Below are 18,761 nucleotides of genomic sequence, written 5' to 3' on the forward strand. Positions count from 1 at the left end.
CCTACCATTCTCAGAGCAGATCTTTGTTTTCTAATTTCACCCTGCAGTGTCATGAATAAACTAAATAACAGCATGTACGCTCCAATCGTAAAGACCCTCTGACATGATTTGTTGTCAGAGATCCTCTCGTGTTTCTTCAGACAAACAGGCTACAGTGAAGGGCTTGTTTTTATCCTTCAGCTGTTGATCAATCATATCATCTCTTTAATAGGCCCAAATGAAAACTAATGGTGCGTGTAATGTAAGTGTTTAACTAAACAATTGGGAACTTAAGTGGTGCTTTAATGCTTTTTCCTTAACGTAACATGACAGTCCTAATGAATTCAGGGTTCACAAACAAACTTTTGACAACTTATATGCATTGTTTGCCCCAAACGCTGCCTCTTCCCACTCTCACTGAATATCTGTATGTACTTTGCTCTTGCCACAAGGGCTGTGCTCATTAATACATTCATGCTAATATATTTGCATTTCATAAAGTGTAATAACAGCATTTGATAATCTGAGATTTTGCCAGCACTGGATTTTAAAAGCTAGATTTGGTGCCATCTTGTGGTGACTGGTGAAGACAATTTCTCTTCTAAACTTGTGACTGTTAGTCTTATATTTCTATCTTGATCAATGTGACCATTGTATAAACAAAATCTGAATTCAGCTGTCCCTGTTTAGGTACTGTACTGATATAGGTCAACAAAACAAAGGAAACTATTAACCTGCTCTATACTCAGTCTAATATTAAAGTGTATTTAAACAAAGATTAAAGTGTATTTATTTAGAGTATTGTTATAATTTTAATTTAACTATATTTATCTCCTGTGATATTCTACTAACACAATAAATCCTTTCATATGCTCTTAGAGTCTAACAAATATTGTATCAACTTTATCATACAACACCTTATTGTTTCCTGAAGAGTCTTTAGCAGTAGGATATCATTTAAGTATCAAAGCAGAACTCAAAACTATCATGCACCTGCAGAATATTGTTATTGCCAAGCATCATTAGGTCACTGAAAACTCAGCACTGTGTATTGAACTATAGGTGCTGTCCTTTCTGTAGTTATAAGATTAGAAATTATATCAAACCATTATTATAAAAAGTAACATCTTCGAATGAGGCATCCTTTATTAAGGGTTTACACGTTGTAAATAATGGCTTTTTTTTAATGGTTAATAGATTAATTAATTAATATTTAATAAATCAGTTAAGTTCCTTAATGAGAGCAATTTCTTGGTTGCCAGGTTATGAAAAATCCTTCTGGCTGATGTTCATCATGTCTATTATCTAATTATGGATTTTTAAATCTGGGTGATCCATTCATGAAATTAAAATAAAATTTGTAAAACTCTATCAGAAACTAGCAACTCAAATCAGAAACCCTCAGTGGTAAAAGAGGTCCAAAACTTTATTAGAGACTGTTGTCTAAGGACAGGGAAATGTACAGGGTTGCCAGGTCTCAAGGGAGCCAAATAGTCATAAAGACAGAGGAGTACAATTGTTTCTGTGCTTGTTTCAAGGCGGTAGGACATGGGATTGATATGACTCCCCCTCCAGCCTCCATAAGCCGCACACTCACGGTGCAAACATCATATGTGAGACCTGTGCTTAGGGCTGCAGATGGGAGGAACGCTGCAGGCCCAGATGGAATACCAGGAGGTTTCTCAGACCCTGTGCCAAACAACTGGCAGATGTTTTCACCATCATCTTCAGTCTGTCTCTGGTGCAGGCCATCACCACCTCCCACCTCCACTCCTTTACACCCCATACCCGGCTGCACACCATACCATCCCACAAACACCATCATGAAGTTTGCAGAGAACATGATGGTGAATGGTCTAATTTCAGACAGGGATGACAGTCTAGACTGAGAATAACCTGGCACTAATCAAAGGAACTAATAATTGACCTTAGGATGAAAAAGGAGAATATAGCGCCTGTCCTTATCAACGGGGACAGTGCGGAAAGGGTTCCCAACTGTAAATTCCTAAGAAACCCACATTTATGAGGACCTCTCCTGGACAACCAACAGCACTGCAAGTATTCAAGGCGCAACAGAGGCTGTGCCTTTGTAGGACTCTCAAGAAAAAAATCACCAATCTGTGCAGCTGCTCGTGTCTTTCTACCACCGCACTATTGAAAGTGTGCTGTTCTGCAAAGGACAGATGAGCTCTTCAGAGGAGGATCAAACCACACAGACGATGTTCAGCTCCCCACTGCCTTCACTGAGTGACATATTCAGCTCTCACTGCCTTTGCAAGGCGACCAACATCCTCAAATATTCCTAGTTTTATTTTATTGTCTAATTTGTTTTTACTGTTACTGTTGTTTTGATGTTTACTGTCAGGAGTGGTAATTGAAAGTTGTTCTAAATAAATGGAATTTGGTCCAGATACTCTGCAGGTTTTGCCACAGGGTAAGTGGTCCAGTATTGTCTACTCTATGAACAAACAATTGGCTGTAGGAGAATAAACACGAGGTGCAGACGTTTCTCACAACCTGGCAGAAAATGATTTATACACTAGATTAATGACACACAGGGAATGTGTGGACATTTGTTTTAAAAAATAGGGACTGATGCCACTTTGTTCCAAAAAGGTCAGATCTGTGACACACCCCTTTTACCTGGTTCAGTCCACGGCTTTGTGCCCGGAAGTAGTTCTAAATATTTACAGCTTGTGACAATATTTTGGGTACTTGGGTGGGGAAAGGAAGGTAGACCAGGAAACATAATCGTATGCTCAGATTCTACTGCAGCACTAATGGCAATGAACAATGGGAAAAGTGGGGCTGGGCCAGATCTAAATACTGAAATTTTGACTGTGTTATCTAAGTTGGGGAAAACTGTTGGGTTTTTCTGCGTGCCAACACACATGGAAGCCATAGGTAGGAAAACTACTGACAAGATAGTAAAGAGCCATCAACAGGAAGAATTACATTTGGAAGTACTGTGTGGAAGGGTCGAGTCCAAGAGCTTAATACAACAAGGAACAAAGGCAGGTTTTATTTTTCAATTCAGCACTGAAGTACATATCAAATACAAGGATGGGCAGAACGGACCATAGGGTAACAACTAACCTGGGTCAATGTGCACTGAATCACGGGCTGGAAATGGTTTTGGCATGCACCCCTGTGGAAAATGCATCTGTGGAGAAACTCTAAATCACACCTTGATGAAATGTGTGAATTATCACACTGAGAGAATTGCCTCACGCAAGCAGAGCTTTCAGAAATTGGAGTCATGAATCATTCATTGAAATCAAACGTCACCGCAGTAAATTGTGAAATAATAAAAACTGTAATTAATTTTCTCCGTCTCACTGGTCTCTATGATTTAACATTGAATGTAATTCTGCAAATGGCCTGTGGAGGGCAGCAACCTTTGCTGCGTCTAGTCTGCAGCAAATTTCAACAGAAGAAGAAGAAGAAGAAGAAGAAGAAGAAGAAGAAGAAGAAGAAGAAGAAGCTAACTTCCACTCACATGACTCTAATTAGCAGAAGACAATAACAATGTTTTCATTTTGTAGCTGATATGCATCAATAAATAATAAGTCTATGCTAATGACTGATTGTTTCGCTCTGCTAAGCAGCGCTTTTGCTTTTACAAATAGCTGTCGGTTAGCTTAGCTTTAGGAACATTTAGCAAATGATTAGCAGTTAGCATCAGGTTGAGGTAGCTGCTCCACAGGAAGCAAAACTTTGATTTCACTGTCAAAACCAACGGGTTCGCAGAGTTTATAAAAATGGACAAGATTGCTAAAGGTGAGTGAAGTCCATAGCGGGACGATCATTGTCATGTTAGCATGTTAGCATGTTAGCCTCGCTGTTTACCTTTTAAAGGCAGCTGGTCTGATAAGGAGCAGATGCGAGGTTCATTAAAATGGTATTTGACTGTGTTTAGCGCTGGAATTGATATTACAATCTGTGTCTTGTCTTTAGTATAGTTAGGTTTAGTTTCAGAAACTTTTATAGAGTACATGGATTAAAAAAAATATATATATATGCAAGACTTGATTGGAATTAATAGTAATAAGATATATCTTTCATAGCTTGAAGGCTACGTACACAAACTTAAAATCACAGTCTATTAAAGTGTGCTGAAAGTATTGATTTAAAACAAGATACTACTTTGTCACAAGATTGGTGTAAAATTTGCTCTTGTGTTTTCCTCGTTTGAGCTGAGTTTTAAGTTCTTGTGTGTTGGTTCTGCAGATGTGGGTGATATCCAGTCCCGTCTTCTACACCACAGACCCATCATCAATGCAGAGATCCGCTTCTTTGTGAGAGAGTTCGAGGTAACCTGCACTTGCACACATGCACAGTGCATTCAGAAAAGAGTCAGACAAGTTTTTTTCACATTTTATTTTGCAGCCTTATTCTGAAATAAAGAAAATCTTCATTTCTCTCGTTGATCTACACTCAATACCTAATAATGACAAAAGTTGACATTGACAAAAAAAATGACAAAACTTTTGCAAATTTATTCAAAAGGAAAAACAGAAACGCCACATTGACATAAATATGACACTTGAAATTTAGCTCAGGTTTGAGATGTTTCCACGCCTTGACTGGAGTCCACCTGTGGTCAATTCAGTCTCACAGCTGACAGTGCATTTCAGGGTGAAAACCAAGCCATGAAGTGGAAGGAACTGCCTGCAGAGACAGGGTTGTGTCAAAGCGCTGATCTAGGGATGGCTACATTAACGTTTCTGCTGCCTTGAAGGTTCCCAAAAGCACAGTGGCCTCCATAATAGTTTAATGGAAGAAGTTTGGAGCAAGTGTTTTTTTAAGCATGAGGCTGCAACATTACAAAATGTGAAGAAAGTGAAGGAGTCTAAATACTTTCCGAATGCACAGGACACTTACACACACTCTGCAAACGCTCACATGGTATTTGGGGCACAACTGTGTAGTGTACAGTACTGACAGCTTGTCTGTCATTCAGAGGGTTGATTCACCATCTGTGTCCACCTGCTGAAGTGTCCTTTAGCCAGACAGTCACTCTCTGTGATCTTCATAGCCGCTGTTTTGTAGCTGAACCAAACCCTGACATCACTGTAGAGGAATTTGAAAAAGCACATTATTTTTATTATGTGTGTGTGTGTGTCTAGATGTGTGTGTATATATATATATATATATATATATATATATATATATATATATATATATATGTATCATTTAATTTGGCACAGTTTATGCCTTTGTTTGATATCCAAAAGTTGCACTGCATTCATGTTATTTAAGGCTCTTTCAATATATTATATTTATCTCTGCTAATAGCAATTTCATTAAGCAATTGATTTTGATTTTCTCATACTATTAAATAATATTTAATATTTCTATTTTTGGTGGAAACTGGCTTGTTCAGAAATATTCCCCAGCCAAATAACATCTGCAGTGGAGAGATCGATATACTTTAATGATACAGAATGGTTTCTTGTTTTTTTTAAAAAGACAGTACCGGGAAATGACTTCAACCCATTTGTAGTTATTATTTCACTTCAATTTTTTTTTAAATGGAGGCAACATGTTAAGACTGAGTACTATATCAATGAAGAAGCATGTTTTCAGTGTATTATGTGGTATTTCTGGGACAACACTGAGCTTTCCTCTTCTGCCGTTCAGGAGAAACGTGGACACAGGGAGAGCAGACTGCTGGAGAATCTCAATAAGATGGTGGTGGAAGCAAATGAGCAAGTGCTGCCCACAAATTTAGAGGATCTAAACCAGGGTGTGATGTCTAACATCATTAAGCGGTGTAAGTCTCCTGTCTCAGATTCACACTTGCAGCTTTTAGTTTGTGCTAATATTGTGTCATTTCAGGTTTAACCTTGTATTTGTTGCCATGTATTTAGATAGAAAAAGTGGTTTGTTGTTTTGTACATTGGTCGGTGCATTGACAAGATCAAACAATGAAGTGATGATTTTTTTTGTCGACAGCTATGTATTTCTTGAACGTGCCTCTTGGAAGTACTAATGCAGGGCATATTTGACAGCAATGCATGTAAACTTACAACTAAAGACATGAAAATCCACACTTTGTTTGAAATAATTTTACTATATTTTGACTTCCCATAATAGAATGATGACACAAGAAACCTACTGTGGCAAATTATGGTCACTGTCTCTATCCTTATTCTCTATTTCGTATTGAAAGTTATTTCCTTTAAGCCACAATATATTGCTGTAAAGTTTTTTCATATCAATGTTGCATTAGAGTAACTGTATAATCTGAATATGACTATTTGATATTTTTGTTTGCTGTCCTCCCACAGTGGAAGCTGCCAATCACATGGCAGACAGAGTCCACCAGAGGGAGGTAGAGGCACAGCAGGTAAAAACAACTCTCACAAAGGACTTCCAGCACAGGTGGCAAAAATATCATAGCCTCATAAAGCATTGGATTGCATTGCAAATAATACAGGCATTTATTACATGACATATGAATATACTGTATTCATTACATTTGTTATATCAGAGTAAACCCCTTGAGATACATCACCAGTCAAAAGTTTGGAAACACTTTCCCATTAACTTGACTGGTGCTATACATCATCTCAAATTCAAGGGGATCCTGTGCACAGCACATTTAAGCTGAATGCCTGAATGTGCTGTATGCAGGACACAGGAGTCCAAACTCCACAGTGAAGCCCTATTCAGTGCCTTACATCATCATCTTCAGTGTAATGTGTGAATGCGCGGAGGTGTGAGAGCTAAAGCAGCACACGAGGGCTAACTGAGACAAACTTGGAGGCACCACATGTTAAATTTTGTACCGTTGTCTTGTTGAAATTTAAAATATATAAACATGTGTCTCATTTACTGTTGATTATCCCCTAAAACCTCTGGTCAAGCTGTGCAGTCAAAAAACGTTCTTCCCCCTTTTGTCGTGTTCTCATCTTCCTGGTCCTTCCAGAGCGCCCAGCTACAGACGAACATGGAGCATTTGAAAGATGAATGGACAGACTTTCTGAAGGAGCAGCAGAGATTAAAGGAGGAGGTGGATGAGGAGCACGACAAGGCTGTGGGACGACTCAGCACCCATTACAGTGAAATGAAGATGGACCTTACCAAGTTTTCACCCTTCTAATCAGTTGATGTTTGTGAGGGTACAAATCAACAAACACACTCTTGTTACAGATGTGGGTGTCTTTTGTGCATGTGTAGAATATAGATACTGGCTTTGATTGATATACGTGGTGGCTGCCAGAAACAGAGGTTATGCTCCTGCACAAGAGTCAACATTTTCCAAATCATAAATACACGTGTGATTAATAATGTGGCACTTTCGCAGGCCATCAAAATCACAGTTTTTGCCCACTGAACCAGCAAGGCACGCAAAAGGTGCAAAGGGTCTGGAGTATGTAACTTTTAAACAAGCAATCACTGAAGGCTGTGAAGCATTTCAGGATTTTTAATGGATGCCTGCCTGAAGGGTGCTGATGATAAATTTGCATCGCCCTCATGTTGAAAGGAGCCCGGCACAGGGCAAGCGCTGTTGAAACGAGCTCAGACAGAAGTGTTTCCAGAAGAAACCATCCCTCACCAGCTCTCCTGTGTTTAGAACATTTAACCTCCAAGTAGCTGCACATTCTTTAACTTTCATTATAACAGGCTACTGCTGACACCGGCTTGAATGATCAGCAGCAGCTGGCTTTTTTTTTTTGTTTGCTTTGCCAACTCAAATCTGATTTTAATGAGTCACAAATCCAATATTTTTATTGCTGGTTAAACAAGTTTTCAGTTGTGTCATACTTTGTGCTTAGAGTGCTGAAAATGTACAGAATGATCAACACAAACTCCAAGAGTTCATTTATATTTTGCCTGTTGTGTTTATGTGATTGATGGACCACAGGGGCCTATAGTTATGATATGTAACTTTTCCACATTAAAATGTCTAAAAACGACTGGACCTATGTTATATATTTTGAGCTGTGTACTTACATTATACCAAATGTTTCCATCAATTCTCAAACCTAAAGAAATCCATGATTATAATCATGGTAACGTCATAACCCCCATGCTCATGCATCAGTGTTGTGGTTACCTGCCAGAAGCTCAAAATGGACTTTTATCCAGTTTTAAGCCACATTTTTTACACCTAGGTTCATTTCAACTGTATATTTTAATCGGATGAAAGATTTTAGTTATTGGACGTCTGGATCTGCAAGATGTCCTGCGTCTGAACAGCATCCATAAATCAGTGATTTTTAAAGTGAAACTGCTTTATTCGGTATTTCTAACACTTTCAATCCCGTGGTCCACTGGTTATGGAGAGGAGGACACCTCTGCAGATAATTCGGCTGCCGGTAAAAACCTCCTGAAAGTCTCATTCATAAGTTATCGGAGAAACAGTCAAAACAAAGGTTAGCAGCAGTCTCAGCTCCCAACCCTTCAGTGACCCTTTTGTGTCTGCCTTTAGCATTGACAAAACACTGACTGCGCTGGGCATATTCTCAGCAGGACTGAGAAGAGAGTTCAGCTCAGACAAGCTAGAACAAATACCTCACATAATTCCCTTCACATCCCTACCACATACTCTTACTGCCCAGACACCTCAAAGGTCAGATGTCCCATTGTCATCTGAAGATGCAGGTCTGGACACCCCATCCATCAGCTGAAGGAAAAAGCTTCTCTAAGAAAAATGAGAATAAAACAAAGGGAGTCCCTCTGCAAAAGCATCTGACGTCTGACAACACAGCTGAAGTAAATTCACTGCTGCTGTTTCCTCTTTCACAGAAGCCACAGCTTTTTTTTTCCATTTCGCCACGAGTGACCTACCCCACCCCACACCCCCTCGCTCTGCGTGTGTCTGTGCATACATGTGTGCATTTGGCAGGACACAGTAGATGATGCGTCATCAGAATGGGCACAGACATGCCATCAGAAGTTAAGAGGCAAAGGGCAGCGCTAATGTATGTTTGTGTGAATGCCTTACCTCCCGCCTTGGTGACTGGGTGCAGCTGTCCATCGTGGGGACAGCCCATCATCTGCGAACAAGGAGTGACAGTACGGAAAAAGACCGAGCTCTGCCAGGGAGGCACCTTTTCAACAGCCCCTGCTTGTTTTGTTTTCAATGGACAGGGAATTTTGACATTGCAGCACAGTATCAGATTTGAAAAGAAATTTAAGTCAGAGAAGTTTCGGATCATGTCATGAACTAGTAAGCCCAAGTTTGTTTTTTAAAGAAAGAGTAAGAATTCCCAGAGAGAAAGAACAACACCTAATCTGCTCTACCTCTAGATTAAGGGATGTTGGTTGTTGTCAGGCCTGGGGCTGGTTTCACAAAGATAGACGGGGACTTGAGCTTAGATATAACAAATAGTCAGGTTTCAGATGGATGAAGTTTGAATTTATCCATTGCACAAACTGCTTTAGTTCTTGACTATCTTAAAGTAGACTGTGGTAAAATGTATTCTGGGTAAATTATGACTTTTTTCAAAATAAAGGGAAAAAAAGGACTAAGGAACCTGATCCAACTGCTCCATTTACCCCAGCAGAAAATGTTTGTCTTTTGGAAGAATTCAACAGTTATAAAGACATTTTACTAACTACACTACAAGAGTGTAACAGTAAAAAAAAATGAAAAGAAAAAAAAAACTTTATCCTTGCTTGCTTGCTTGCTTGCTTGCTTATGTGGCTTAAAATTAGTCAGTCTTTGTGGAACAGTCTTACTTGCATTAGAGTAATCTATGGGAAAAATTAAGACTGGCCTAAAATGACAGACCACTCTAAAATCCTGTGACACTGGCCCCTGGTTTTCCACAAAACCAGAAATCGCTGCCTATAGTGACGAGGCTGAGCCAGAGAACAGGCTTAAAAGAAGCTGAAATCAGAAATCTCAGCACCTGGTGAAGAGTAATACCTTATTACCTTATCAGTGCCCCATTTAGTGGTATAAAGAGCAAAAGCCTAATTGTAACTTTAAGCTATCTTACATTTTTAGAGAGAATGTGGTTTATGTGGCCAGATATCCATCAAACATGAAGAGGGAACTGTCAGTGTACTCAGGCTGCTGGCACAGAAACTTTCCCTCTACACAGATTAGAGCATACAATCCTGTAAAACGACTCCATGGTCACAAAAGGGCTAGTGCACAGACCGAAATCTCCTGTTATCATTCTCCTCGGTCTGCTGCCTCGTGTCTCTGGATCCGAGTTGGCTTGTGTTTTGTCTCCTGTGTCCATCAGAGAGCAGTGTGTTCTTCCTGTTTTGCAGGGAGAGCGGTGCTCCCGGGCCATGGAGATGCAATTCCCTGTGCCAACATAAATGGTAAAGGAAGCAGCAGCACCCAGCTGGAGCCCCATTGGGCAAGAGCTGGAGATAAGTGTGTTGGTCAATGCAATCTGATGTTCTGTCTGAAAAAAAGTTCTCTACATCAACTGGAACAGAATGAAATATTTCACACGGGTGAAATGTGCAGATAACATGTAATGGAGACATTTACTAAAAAACAGGATCTGATCTTAGTAAGTCAGTTTGCACAGCTTGACCACTTCAGCGAATGGAGTGCCTATAACAACTGTTGAAGCTTTGAATGATCGATTCAGGCACATATCAAACACCAACAGATTTCAAGTTTCAACTTAATAATAACTGTTACAAATATACATATGGTCAGCGTTGTTTTTGTATACAGGCCTCAGAATTTAACTTACAGGGTTGAATGAACAGCTGCATGATTTCAACAAATGCTGGTCTTTATAAACTTAATTGTACCAGTAATTATCATTGCAGGATATTTTACTAGATTGCATTGGTGTTCATGATGATTCCTGTATAACCAATAATATGACAGCATCAGGGTGAAAAGTACAATATACACGTTTTATGATAGTTAGGTCAAGTACAGCTCATGTTAATGCCACATATGTATGTGTCCATTCACTCTTCCTCACTGCTGTACTGTTTGAAAACAAATAAAATACCAGTGGAGATTGAACTTCGTTAAAGAAAAAATTAATTAGACCTGACGTCATTGAACTGCTATAGTTCCTGTGAGGCTGACAGCAAACTTGGCATTCCCAAGCATTTCTTTTTTGGCCTGATCACCTTTCAGTTCAGTTGACTGATGAGAAAAAACAGGTCTAACAGGGACACAATTTCACTACTTTGTGTTGGAACATTAGAAAACTAGGAGGTATTCATTCACCCACGCTCCCCAGACAGCTTATATGAGAATTTTCAGCCTCTGCATGCTCACTCTCCTTCTTTTGTGCAACATGATGGGCCCCTGTTACTCAATTATTGAGGGGTCCAAAATGAAAATGCCAATGAACAAAAGCACTGTGCTTCCAAGTTAATAACCTGGCTTAACAACACCCCAGGGGTGTTGGGTTGGTGATGGGTGCTAGGTGGATGGTAATGCATGTGGTAATATGAATTCTTTGGCAATAGCAAACATTCACCCAGTGGGTCGCTAAGTAAGAGAGGGAGAGTGCTAAAAGCTGCAGTAAAACAAATTAAGAAATTGATATTTCTTTTAGGGAGGGAGGCAAAGCATGCTGGATAGTCTCAGCCCCTGTCAGCTTTAGAAAATGAGCACTAGGTGGCATATAAAAGCAATCATTGGAAAGAAAAGAGTTGGAAATTAAACGTCCCACCTTACACAATAACTGCCAGCACCCCCCTATTAGCAAGCTCTTTTATGCTCCCCGGTGAAGGCTCACATTGAAACATGTCAGATTTTGTTCTGTACAATAAACAGAGTCAGTTTCTTACCCTCATTCAAAAAGGCTGCCTCAGAACAGATTTTGCTTCATTGTTTGATAGACACAGACTCTGTTGCCATCTTTTGTGCAACAAATGACCTAAAGTCTAATTAGCTGAACTGTTTGGAATGTGTTTTGCATCTGTTCAGTTTCATTAGGCAGCCTTACTAATACAACAGCTCCATGTTCCTGCCAGGTCCAAGAAACACAGGTTAAAGTCCAGCAACAACAAGCACTTTCCTCAGTCGATCACAGGGCAAACAATAGCCAGACAGTACATGGAGAATGGCTTGTCATCGGCCAGTGCCCACCAGCAGCATGAAAGCTTGTTGTCGTCTAGATTCTTGAACTTTAGAAGAATGTCTGGCATCACTACCGACCACATACCCTCTGAATGGCTTTGATTTTCCCTGTTTTCTGTACCAGACAGGTATTGTTCCTGATGTTATCTCCTGTTGTGGTTTCAGTGATGCTAAATCTGAATGCCTTTGGGTGAATGCTTTTTTGGCCTCTTGGGGGCAGCAGAAACAGGTTGTAAGACAACACGGGACGTGTTAGCATTCTTAAGTTGCTCAATGATCCACTGTGTTCAGGACCTAGTTGCTAGCCTTGTCTACCTTCTGTTTGGTGCTGGGCAGGTAGTGCACTGTGAGTTTTTATTATTTTTATTTATTTATTTTTTTGGTAAAAGCAGTTGCATGTTGTGGCTGGAAATTACTAAATGAAAGCAGTGAGAGTGAAGCAAACAAGTAAAGTTGCAAGCCAGAAAGCCAAAACAATGAGCTGAAAGTCACTGGAAAGCCTTGTAGGCTGAGGGCAACTGTGTCCAATCTCTTTGGATTTTTCACAACAAATTACCGTGTTAACATAAACGTAGTCATGTGATGCATTGTCGATATAAAAATATTGAACGTAGCCACCTCAAATAATCTCTCACTGGATATCCAGTTAGAACAAACACAAGAGATTATGCTCCAGTCAGTTTACATGAATGCATTACTGAACTTCCTGCTATCTCATTGCACTCCAGATTTATATCTTCTTCCTTTGAAATGTTTCTGTTTTGAAATTGTAAAATAAGGGTAAATCTGAATCTAATCGACTGGTCATGACAAAACGATTTGCTCTGAGTGATGTTGATTAGTTATTTATTAGTTATTATATGGGTATTGATTGAAGGAAATAAGTGATGGAACCAAGAGGAGAAGAGCGAACAACATAAGGCCTTGGTGTGTTGGTTTCCTGGGAAGTGACTGAAGTAACAGATATGTTGGAGTCCATGTAAAAATAAACAAAAGAAAAAAATAAACAAAAAAAAGAATATTTTATTTTATATTTTAATGACTGAAGCGCACATTACGTGGACTTTCATTCATGGCCTAGAGACTTATCCTAACCCTGATCTTAGTCACTGCAGGTAGCCTATCAAGTTCAACTTCTTGCTAATATCATTAATATCACATCTTGATGTGCCATAAAGCTACTGTGATTTCTCGTGCCAGCAGAGGACAATATGGACGATAGTAAAAATGTCCTGATTTTTGCAAAGTTAGGTAGGTGAAAAAAGGCAGTGCTTGAAGTTTGTTTTATGTGGGAGTTAAAGGACATATTCCAAAGATAAATGCAAGATTTTATGGGAGTGCCAGGGCAATGCCATCTAGAGTAACTATATCATTTGACATAGAGATGTTTCTGATGTATTATGGGCCAAGTACAATAACTTCAGTTTTGTCTGAGTTTAAAAGCAGAAAATTGCAGGTGATCCAGGACTTTATACTCTGTAAGGCATGCTTGAGTCCTAGCTAACTGATTGGTTTCATCTGACTTAATTGGTAAATATAATTGCGTGTCATCTGCATAACAACACACATTTACGCAGTGTTTCTTGGTAATATTGCCTAAAGAAAGCATATATAAAGGAGGGTATACACTGTGCAATTTTGGGCTGTCCCAGATGAAAGATTTACATGAAAGCATCTCACAACGTGACTGCTGCTACTACCTACATCTACTAACCAACCAATAGGAGTGCAGCATGAAATGACAGCTAGGTACATTTATATAAGATAAAAGAATATGTATCTTAAGCTCTTTTTACAAAATTGACTTACTTTGCAAGATTGGCATCCCAAGTTCACCCCTTTTCCCTAACCATAACCGGATCCTCTCTTTCTTTGGATTTTTTTCCATACAAGTAAATACCACAATTGCAAGGGTTCGATTCTTGCTCAGCTTCATTGCCACAATAGTGGCACCGATAATGTTTTATTTTTGTATACTGACTAATCTACGATTCAGGTGTGCAGTCTACATAAATCAACCTTGATGTCATATCCAAGGTTGTTAGATCCACGTCACACAGTGTAGCCTGTAATAAAGTCATATGAAATATCACTGTCTGTAGGCGCCTTAAGGTGAAAAGAAGTGGTCCAAGTACAGTGCCTTGTCCAATTCCATAACTAACTTCTGGGAGAAGATAATGTAAGGAGGGAGACAAATACAAAAAAAGTATAGAAAAAAATGAGATCTGAAGGTAACCTGAAAAGGGAAATCATGAAAGAAACAGTCAAACATAAAAGAACCACAGATGAAACTGAGGAGAGCTATGAAACAGTGACAGAGAAGGCAAATGGTAACAATTACAACAGTAAGAAAAACTGGGAGAGGACGAGAAAAGGAAAGAAAGGAACAAAAACATGAAAGGGGGAGGACAAAGATGAGAGTGGAAAGAAAGACGCAGAGAAAGGAAGAGTGGTCCCTGGCCTGTAGATCATAGCAGGCAGTGAGTAGCAGCTCCAGGCTGGTCCTCCCAGCACCTGCTGCTGCTGCGCGGCCAAGTCAAACACATTATTCCAACAGACACACTGTTTAATGGCTTCTGTGGAGAGACCTTTACTGGGCCCTTGACTGCTGTTGCAGACGCTCAGAGGTGCAGGCTGCACTGACTGACACACACACACACACACACACACACACACACAAACACACAGACAGAGACTTCCTGAAACTGGTTTATACTCTGTGCTTACACAGAGTTACACATCCAGGAGAGCACGCACATACACACAACTTTCCTATGCATGATCCATCAGATCATTTTATTACACACCTCCTTTAGTACAGACAAATCCAGACACCTGTCAGAATCATAAACTCAGTTTAAGTACCCATGGACTGATGAAGCATGCGTACAATTAGACCCACATTAACAATAAAACACCCTGGTCTCAAATTGTGCACCTGTCTGCCCACAGTCCTCTCTTAAAGGGAACGAGGTTAGGTTTTGACCAATACTGAGCAGAGAAAAAAATCATCTTCAGAAAAACAGTAAACATCTGTTTTGTAAGACTTGGCCACCTCTCACCAGCAATGTCAGCCTGACCTCAACAAGGCAGGGCCTCTTTTACATTTTCCATGAGAGCCAGCAGGAGTGCCAGTAAGAGGGTGACAGCATGTGTCACATTTATTTATTTAAAAAAAAAAAAAGGAGAGAAAATAAAAACAAACCTTGACGCAATGAAGGCAGGTACTAGGGCGTTCTTTAAGTGCTTCAGGAAAAGTTATTGATGACATTTATGGCTTGCCTCACATGAAATACTGTTTGCTGAAATATCACTTTAGAGCCCTACTTTCCTCACAGCTTCAAGCCTTCATGGCAGCCATTTGATTTGTAGGCTGTCACTCATATTTGGATGCATGATCCATGAAAGAGAAACCTTTTCTTGGACAAAAATAGTATGTCATCCTCTATTGATCTTTGTTGGAAAATCCTATTTTCTATTTCAGAGGCTGGGCTCAGCTACAAACACTAACCCCAAGGATATGGTAGCATTTCAACGTCTTGCTCAAGGACACCTCAGCAGAGTGCATGCTGTCCAATGTGTGGGCTTCAAGGATTTCTGTTATTATTTATACCACAATATTAATTTGTGTCACATGTTTGTGTCACCGTTTTATAATGCTGAGGGTGATAGATTAATATTCCTCTAAACCCTTCTTAAAAATGGATTGTGAAGGATTTAAAACATCTCAAACACTCTAAATATGTCCATAAATAATTTCTTTACAAGATGGTAAATTAAAAGATCACATATAATAAATATAACATGTCAAGGTTCCAAAGGCCTTAAATTAGAGGGACTCATTTGCATTATTCCGCTGAGCTAAAAACTTCACCCCTGAGGCACCAATGGTTGTGGTAGGAGACTGAAGCGGCTGGCATGCAATTTGGAAATAAAGGATATCCACGAGTCCATGTCCTCTTTTCTCATCTTCTCTCACACTCCTTGTTCTCTTCCTTCTTCTCTTCTATCTATAATATTCTCCCTCTCTCTGCCTCACCTCAACTCCCTCACACTCTGGACTGTATATCCTGATAGCTTTACCAGCAGGAAGCGGGGCTTTTACAGTGATGGCACTGGACCAAGAAGTGTCTGTGAAAGGCAGCCTCCAAGTCAAGTTAGGTCCTGTCACCACCTGTGATGTCTCACCACCACAGGTGACTTGTCTGACTTCAACAAAGTGCAGTGCTGTGCTACTTTTAGAAATACACAAGAAAGTAAATGACAAGTGGTAGCCTCCTGCTTATAACTTTATTATGATCAGAACAGGCATCACTAGCCATATGTAAACAGGAGCAGAAAGTTAATAAAAGTGAAGAAGAAGTGGTTAAAAAAATATTATTATGTTCGAAGGTGAACCCTTGAGCGTGTTAGCATGCCAATCTTTGCTGATTAACACCAAATGAGTCCAGCAGAGACAGGTGGGAAAATCATTAAGTCATAAACCAAAGTTTTAGAGAATTTAAATGTTTAACTGGATGAAAAATTAGGGGATCGCCAAAGTTACCCAGAGGGGAACACAAATGTGTGTACCAAATTTCATGGTAATCCATCAAGCTGTTGTCGAGATGTTTCATTTAACAACATTCAACTACAAAAGGACCAAAGAGGTGGGTGACCAACAATGCCTTTCATAGGGCTGTACTCTAACATGCCAAAAAAATTGGTCCATAAAGAGCTTTCAACAAACGGTTAGTGGTTAGTTGTTTTGTTTTTTCCCCCATTTTAATATAAAAATTGTATTAAGTTTACAAGCCAATCTCTAGTGTGTGCTTGAGCTTTCTCAGTGAATTAATGTGTTCTCTTTTGACATAGTCCTGTATCATAGGCATTGAATCCCTGCTGCTGTTATCTGTGCACTGCTGCTTTTTATGACCTTTTTGTGCTGATTCACTTTCATGATGGTTGAAAAAAAAAAACAACCTCTGAATACTTTTATTTACATGGCTGTCTACAAGAAAGCAAATATGCCTAAACAACATCATTTTTGTAGGAACAGATTTTTCCTCAAACAACTGCAATTTCCAGCTGCACCAGTCAATATGCAACTTGTTTACAGCTTCTGCGTGGAGTTTCCAGCAGGAAAGCGGCTATAACCCTGTGAGTGCACAGGCCTTGTAAGAAATTATGGTAGTTCCAATAGTGTAGTTTTCTCAGGAGAATTGGTGCAGCTTTATTCAATTCAAATATATTCATATAGCACCAAATCATAATTTACATTTTCTAAAGGCACTTTACAGGGCGAATCCACCAGAAAGCAGTAGAACGTAACATTTGGGATACAGCAGGAGTTGTTAAGGTAACCCACAACCACACCACCTCACGTCATTCTTCCTTCCTTCCTCTCTCAGTCATCCACTCTTTCTTTATTCCACCCATTTGCTTCCTTTTGCTAAAGGTTATTACTATTATTATTTTGTATTTTGTATTTTGTATTTACTTTGTTTCCCTCATTCTCTTTCACTCTTCTCTCACACTAGCACCCTTTATACAGCCTGTTCAAGACAGGAATATTGCACTTTTATTCTGCCTCACTATTTTCTATAAAAGGTATGAACACATGACAAAGCGTCACTCATCACACCTCTGATTCCAGACCGCTTGTATGTTATTAGCTATAAACACACACTGGGGCAGCATTATGTTGGTTTTGTTCAGTGCACACAAACAGAGCCAGCATAATGAGTGGTCTTAATGTCAATATAGCAAGATCTCTTTCAAAAGAGTTTAATGTCTAACTCAGTGGTTCTCATCCTTTTCTAACTCATGGCCCACTTGAAAATATTGAAAATGTCGGCGACTGCGTAACAATATGGAGGCCAAATAATACATCCAGGGCGTTTTTTATTTTAATGATAACGACTGAACATTCAGGATTGAACAAAAAGCAGGTGAAGCTCAGTTTTTCTTTTTTGTTTGTCAGAGGAGAGATCATTTATTGATTCACCCTCTGTCTTCCCGTATTACAGGCTACTCTTCCCTTTGCTAACCAGCTATCCAGTTTAATACTCCAGATTTTGCCATGGATATGATCTTTTAGTGCGCAATCACGTTAAGATAGCTCTCATTTCATTTATTAATATTTTTATTTATTTATTTATTTTGTAAATATAATTACATCTTTTGTCCAAAATTGTACTGTTATGCTAATGATTTGTTGCAATACCACACCACTTGCAATACCTCTGCGGCCCACCAGTGGGCCCTGGCCCACAGGTTGGGAACCACTGGTGTAACTAAATCTGTCCCTCTTTTAGCCACCCAGATGAAAAGACAAGGTGCTTACCGATTTCCATCATTTTAATGTTTTTTTCTGGGATTGTTCCAAACATGTGGGAGAGCCTTCTCTCTGCTGTCTTTTCCCAGCACGGGTGCCTGCTGAAGTGGCTCCAGTGAGCTGTCTGCAAATGACATTGGTTCCCCTCCGTTGGTCACATCCTGTGTCCCGGATACGATACTCATGACCATGAGTCGTCTCTGTATTCCTAATGGAAACACGTCTGGCTTTGGACTGTATGATGTCCAATTGTGGGAAGACAGTGCTGAAAGCATTACTACAGTTTCCAACAGGGTAATTCCCATATGTTTACATGACAGAATAGGATTTGGTCAGAAATAGCCTCTGAAATATTCCAGAAAGTCTTCTTAAAGGTTTTCTCAGTGTGTTCCTTGGCGATGTTGAAAAACAGACCCCAATTTGAAATAGATACGT

General features: G+C 39.6%; 1 protein-coding gene across 1 annotated transcript; it reads left to right on the forward strand.

Moving 5' to 3' along the window:
* The first annotated feature begins 3,415 nt into the window (after nucleotides 1-3,415).
* bloc1s5 (biogenesis of lysosomal organelles complex-1, subunit 5, muted) lies at nucleotides 3,416-7,904 on the forward strand. Its single transcript, XM_071485524.1, has 5 exons — nucleotides 3,416-3,759; nucleotides 4,210-4,292; nucleotides 5,623-5,755; nucleotides 6,273-6,331; nucleotides 6,914-7,904. The coding sequence occupies exons 1-5, from the start codon at nucleotides 3,741-3,743 to the stop codon at nucleotides 7,085-7,087; spliced, it is 468 nt and encodes a 155-aa protein (XP_071341625.1). The 5' UTR covers nucleotides 3,416-3,740; the 3' UTR covers nucleotides 7,088-7,904.
* The last annotated feature ends 10,857 nt before the right edge of the window (nucleotides 7,905-18,761 follow it).

The sequence above is a fragment of the Trachinotus anak genome, unplaced genomic scaffold (assembly GCF_046630095.1).
Source record: "Trachinotus anak isolate AG129_WGS33_773 ecotype Australia unplaced genomic scaffold, CSIRO_AGI_Tana_v1 ptg000009l, whole genome shotgun sequence".
Taxonomy (NCBI): domain Eukaryota; kingdom Metazoa; phylum Chordata; class Actinopteri; order Carangiformes; family Carangidae; genus Trachinotus; species Trachinotus anak.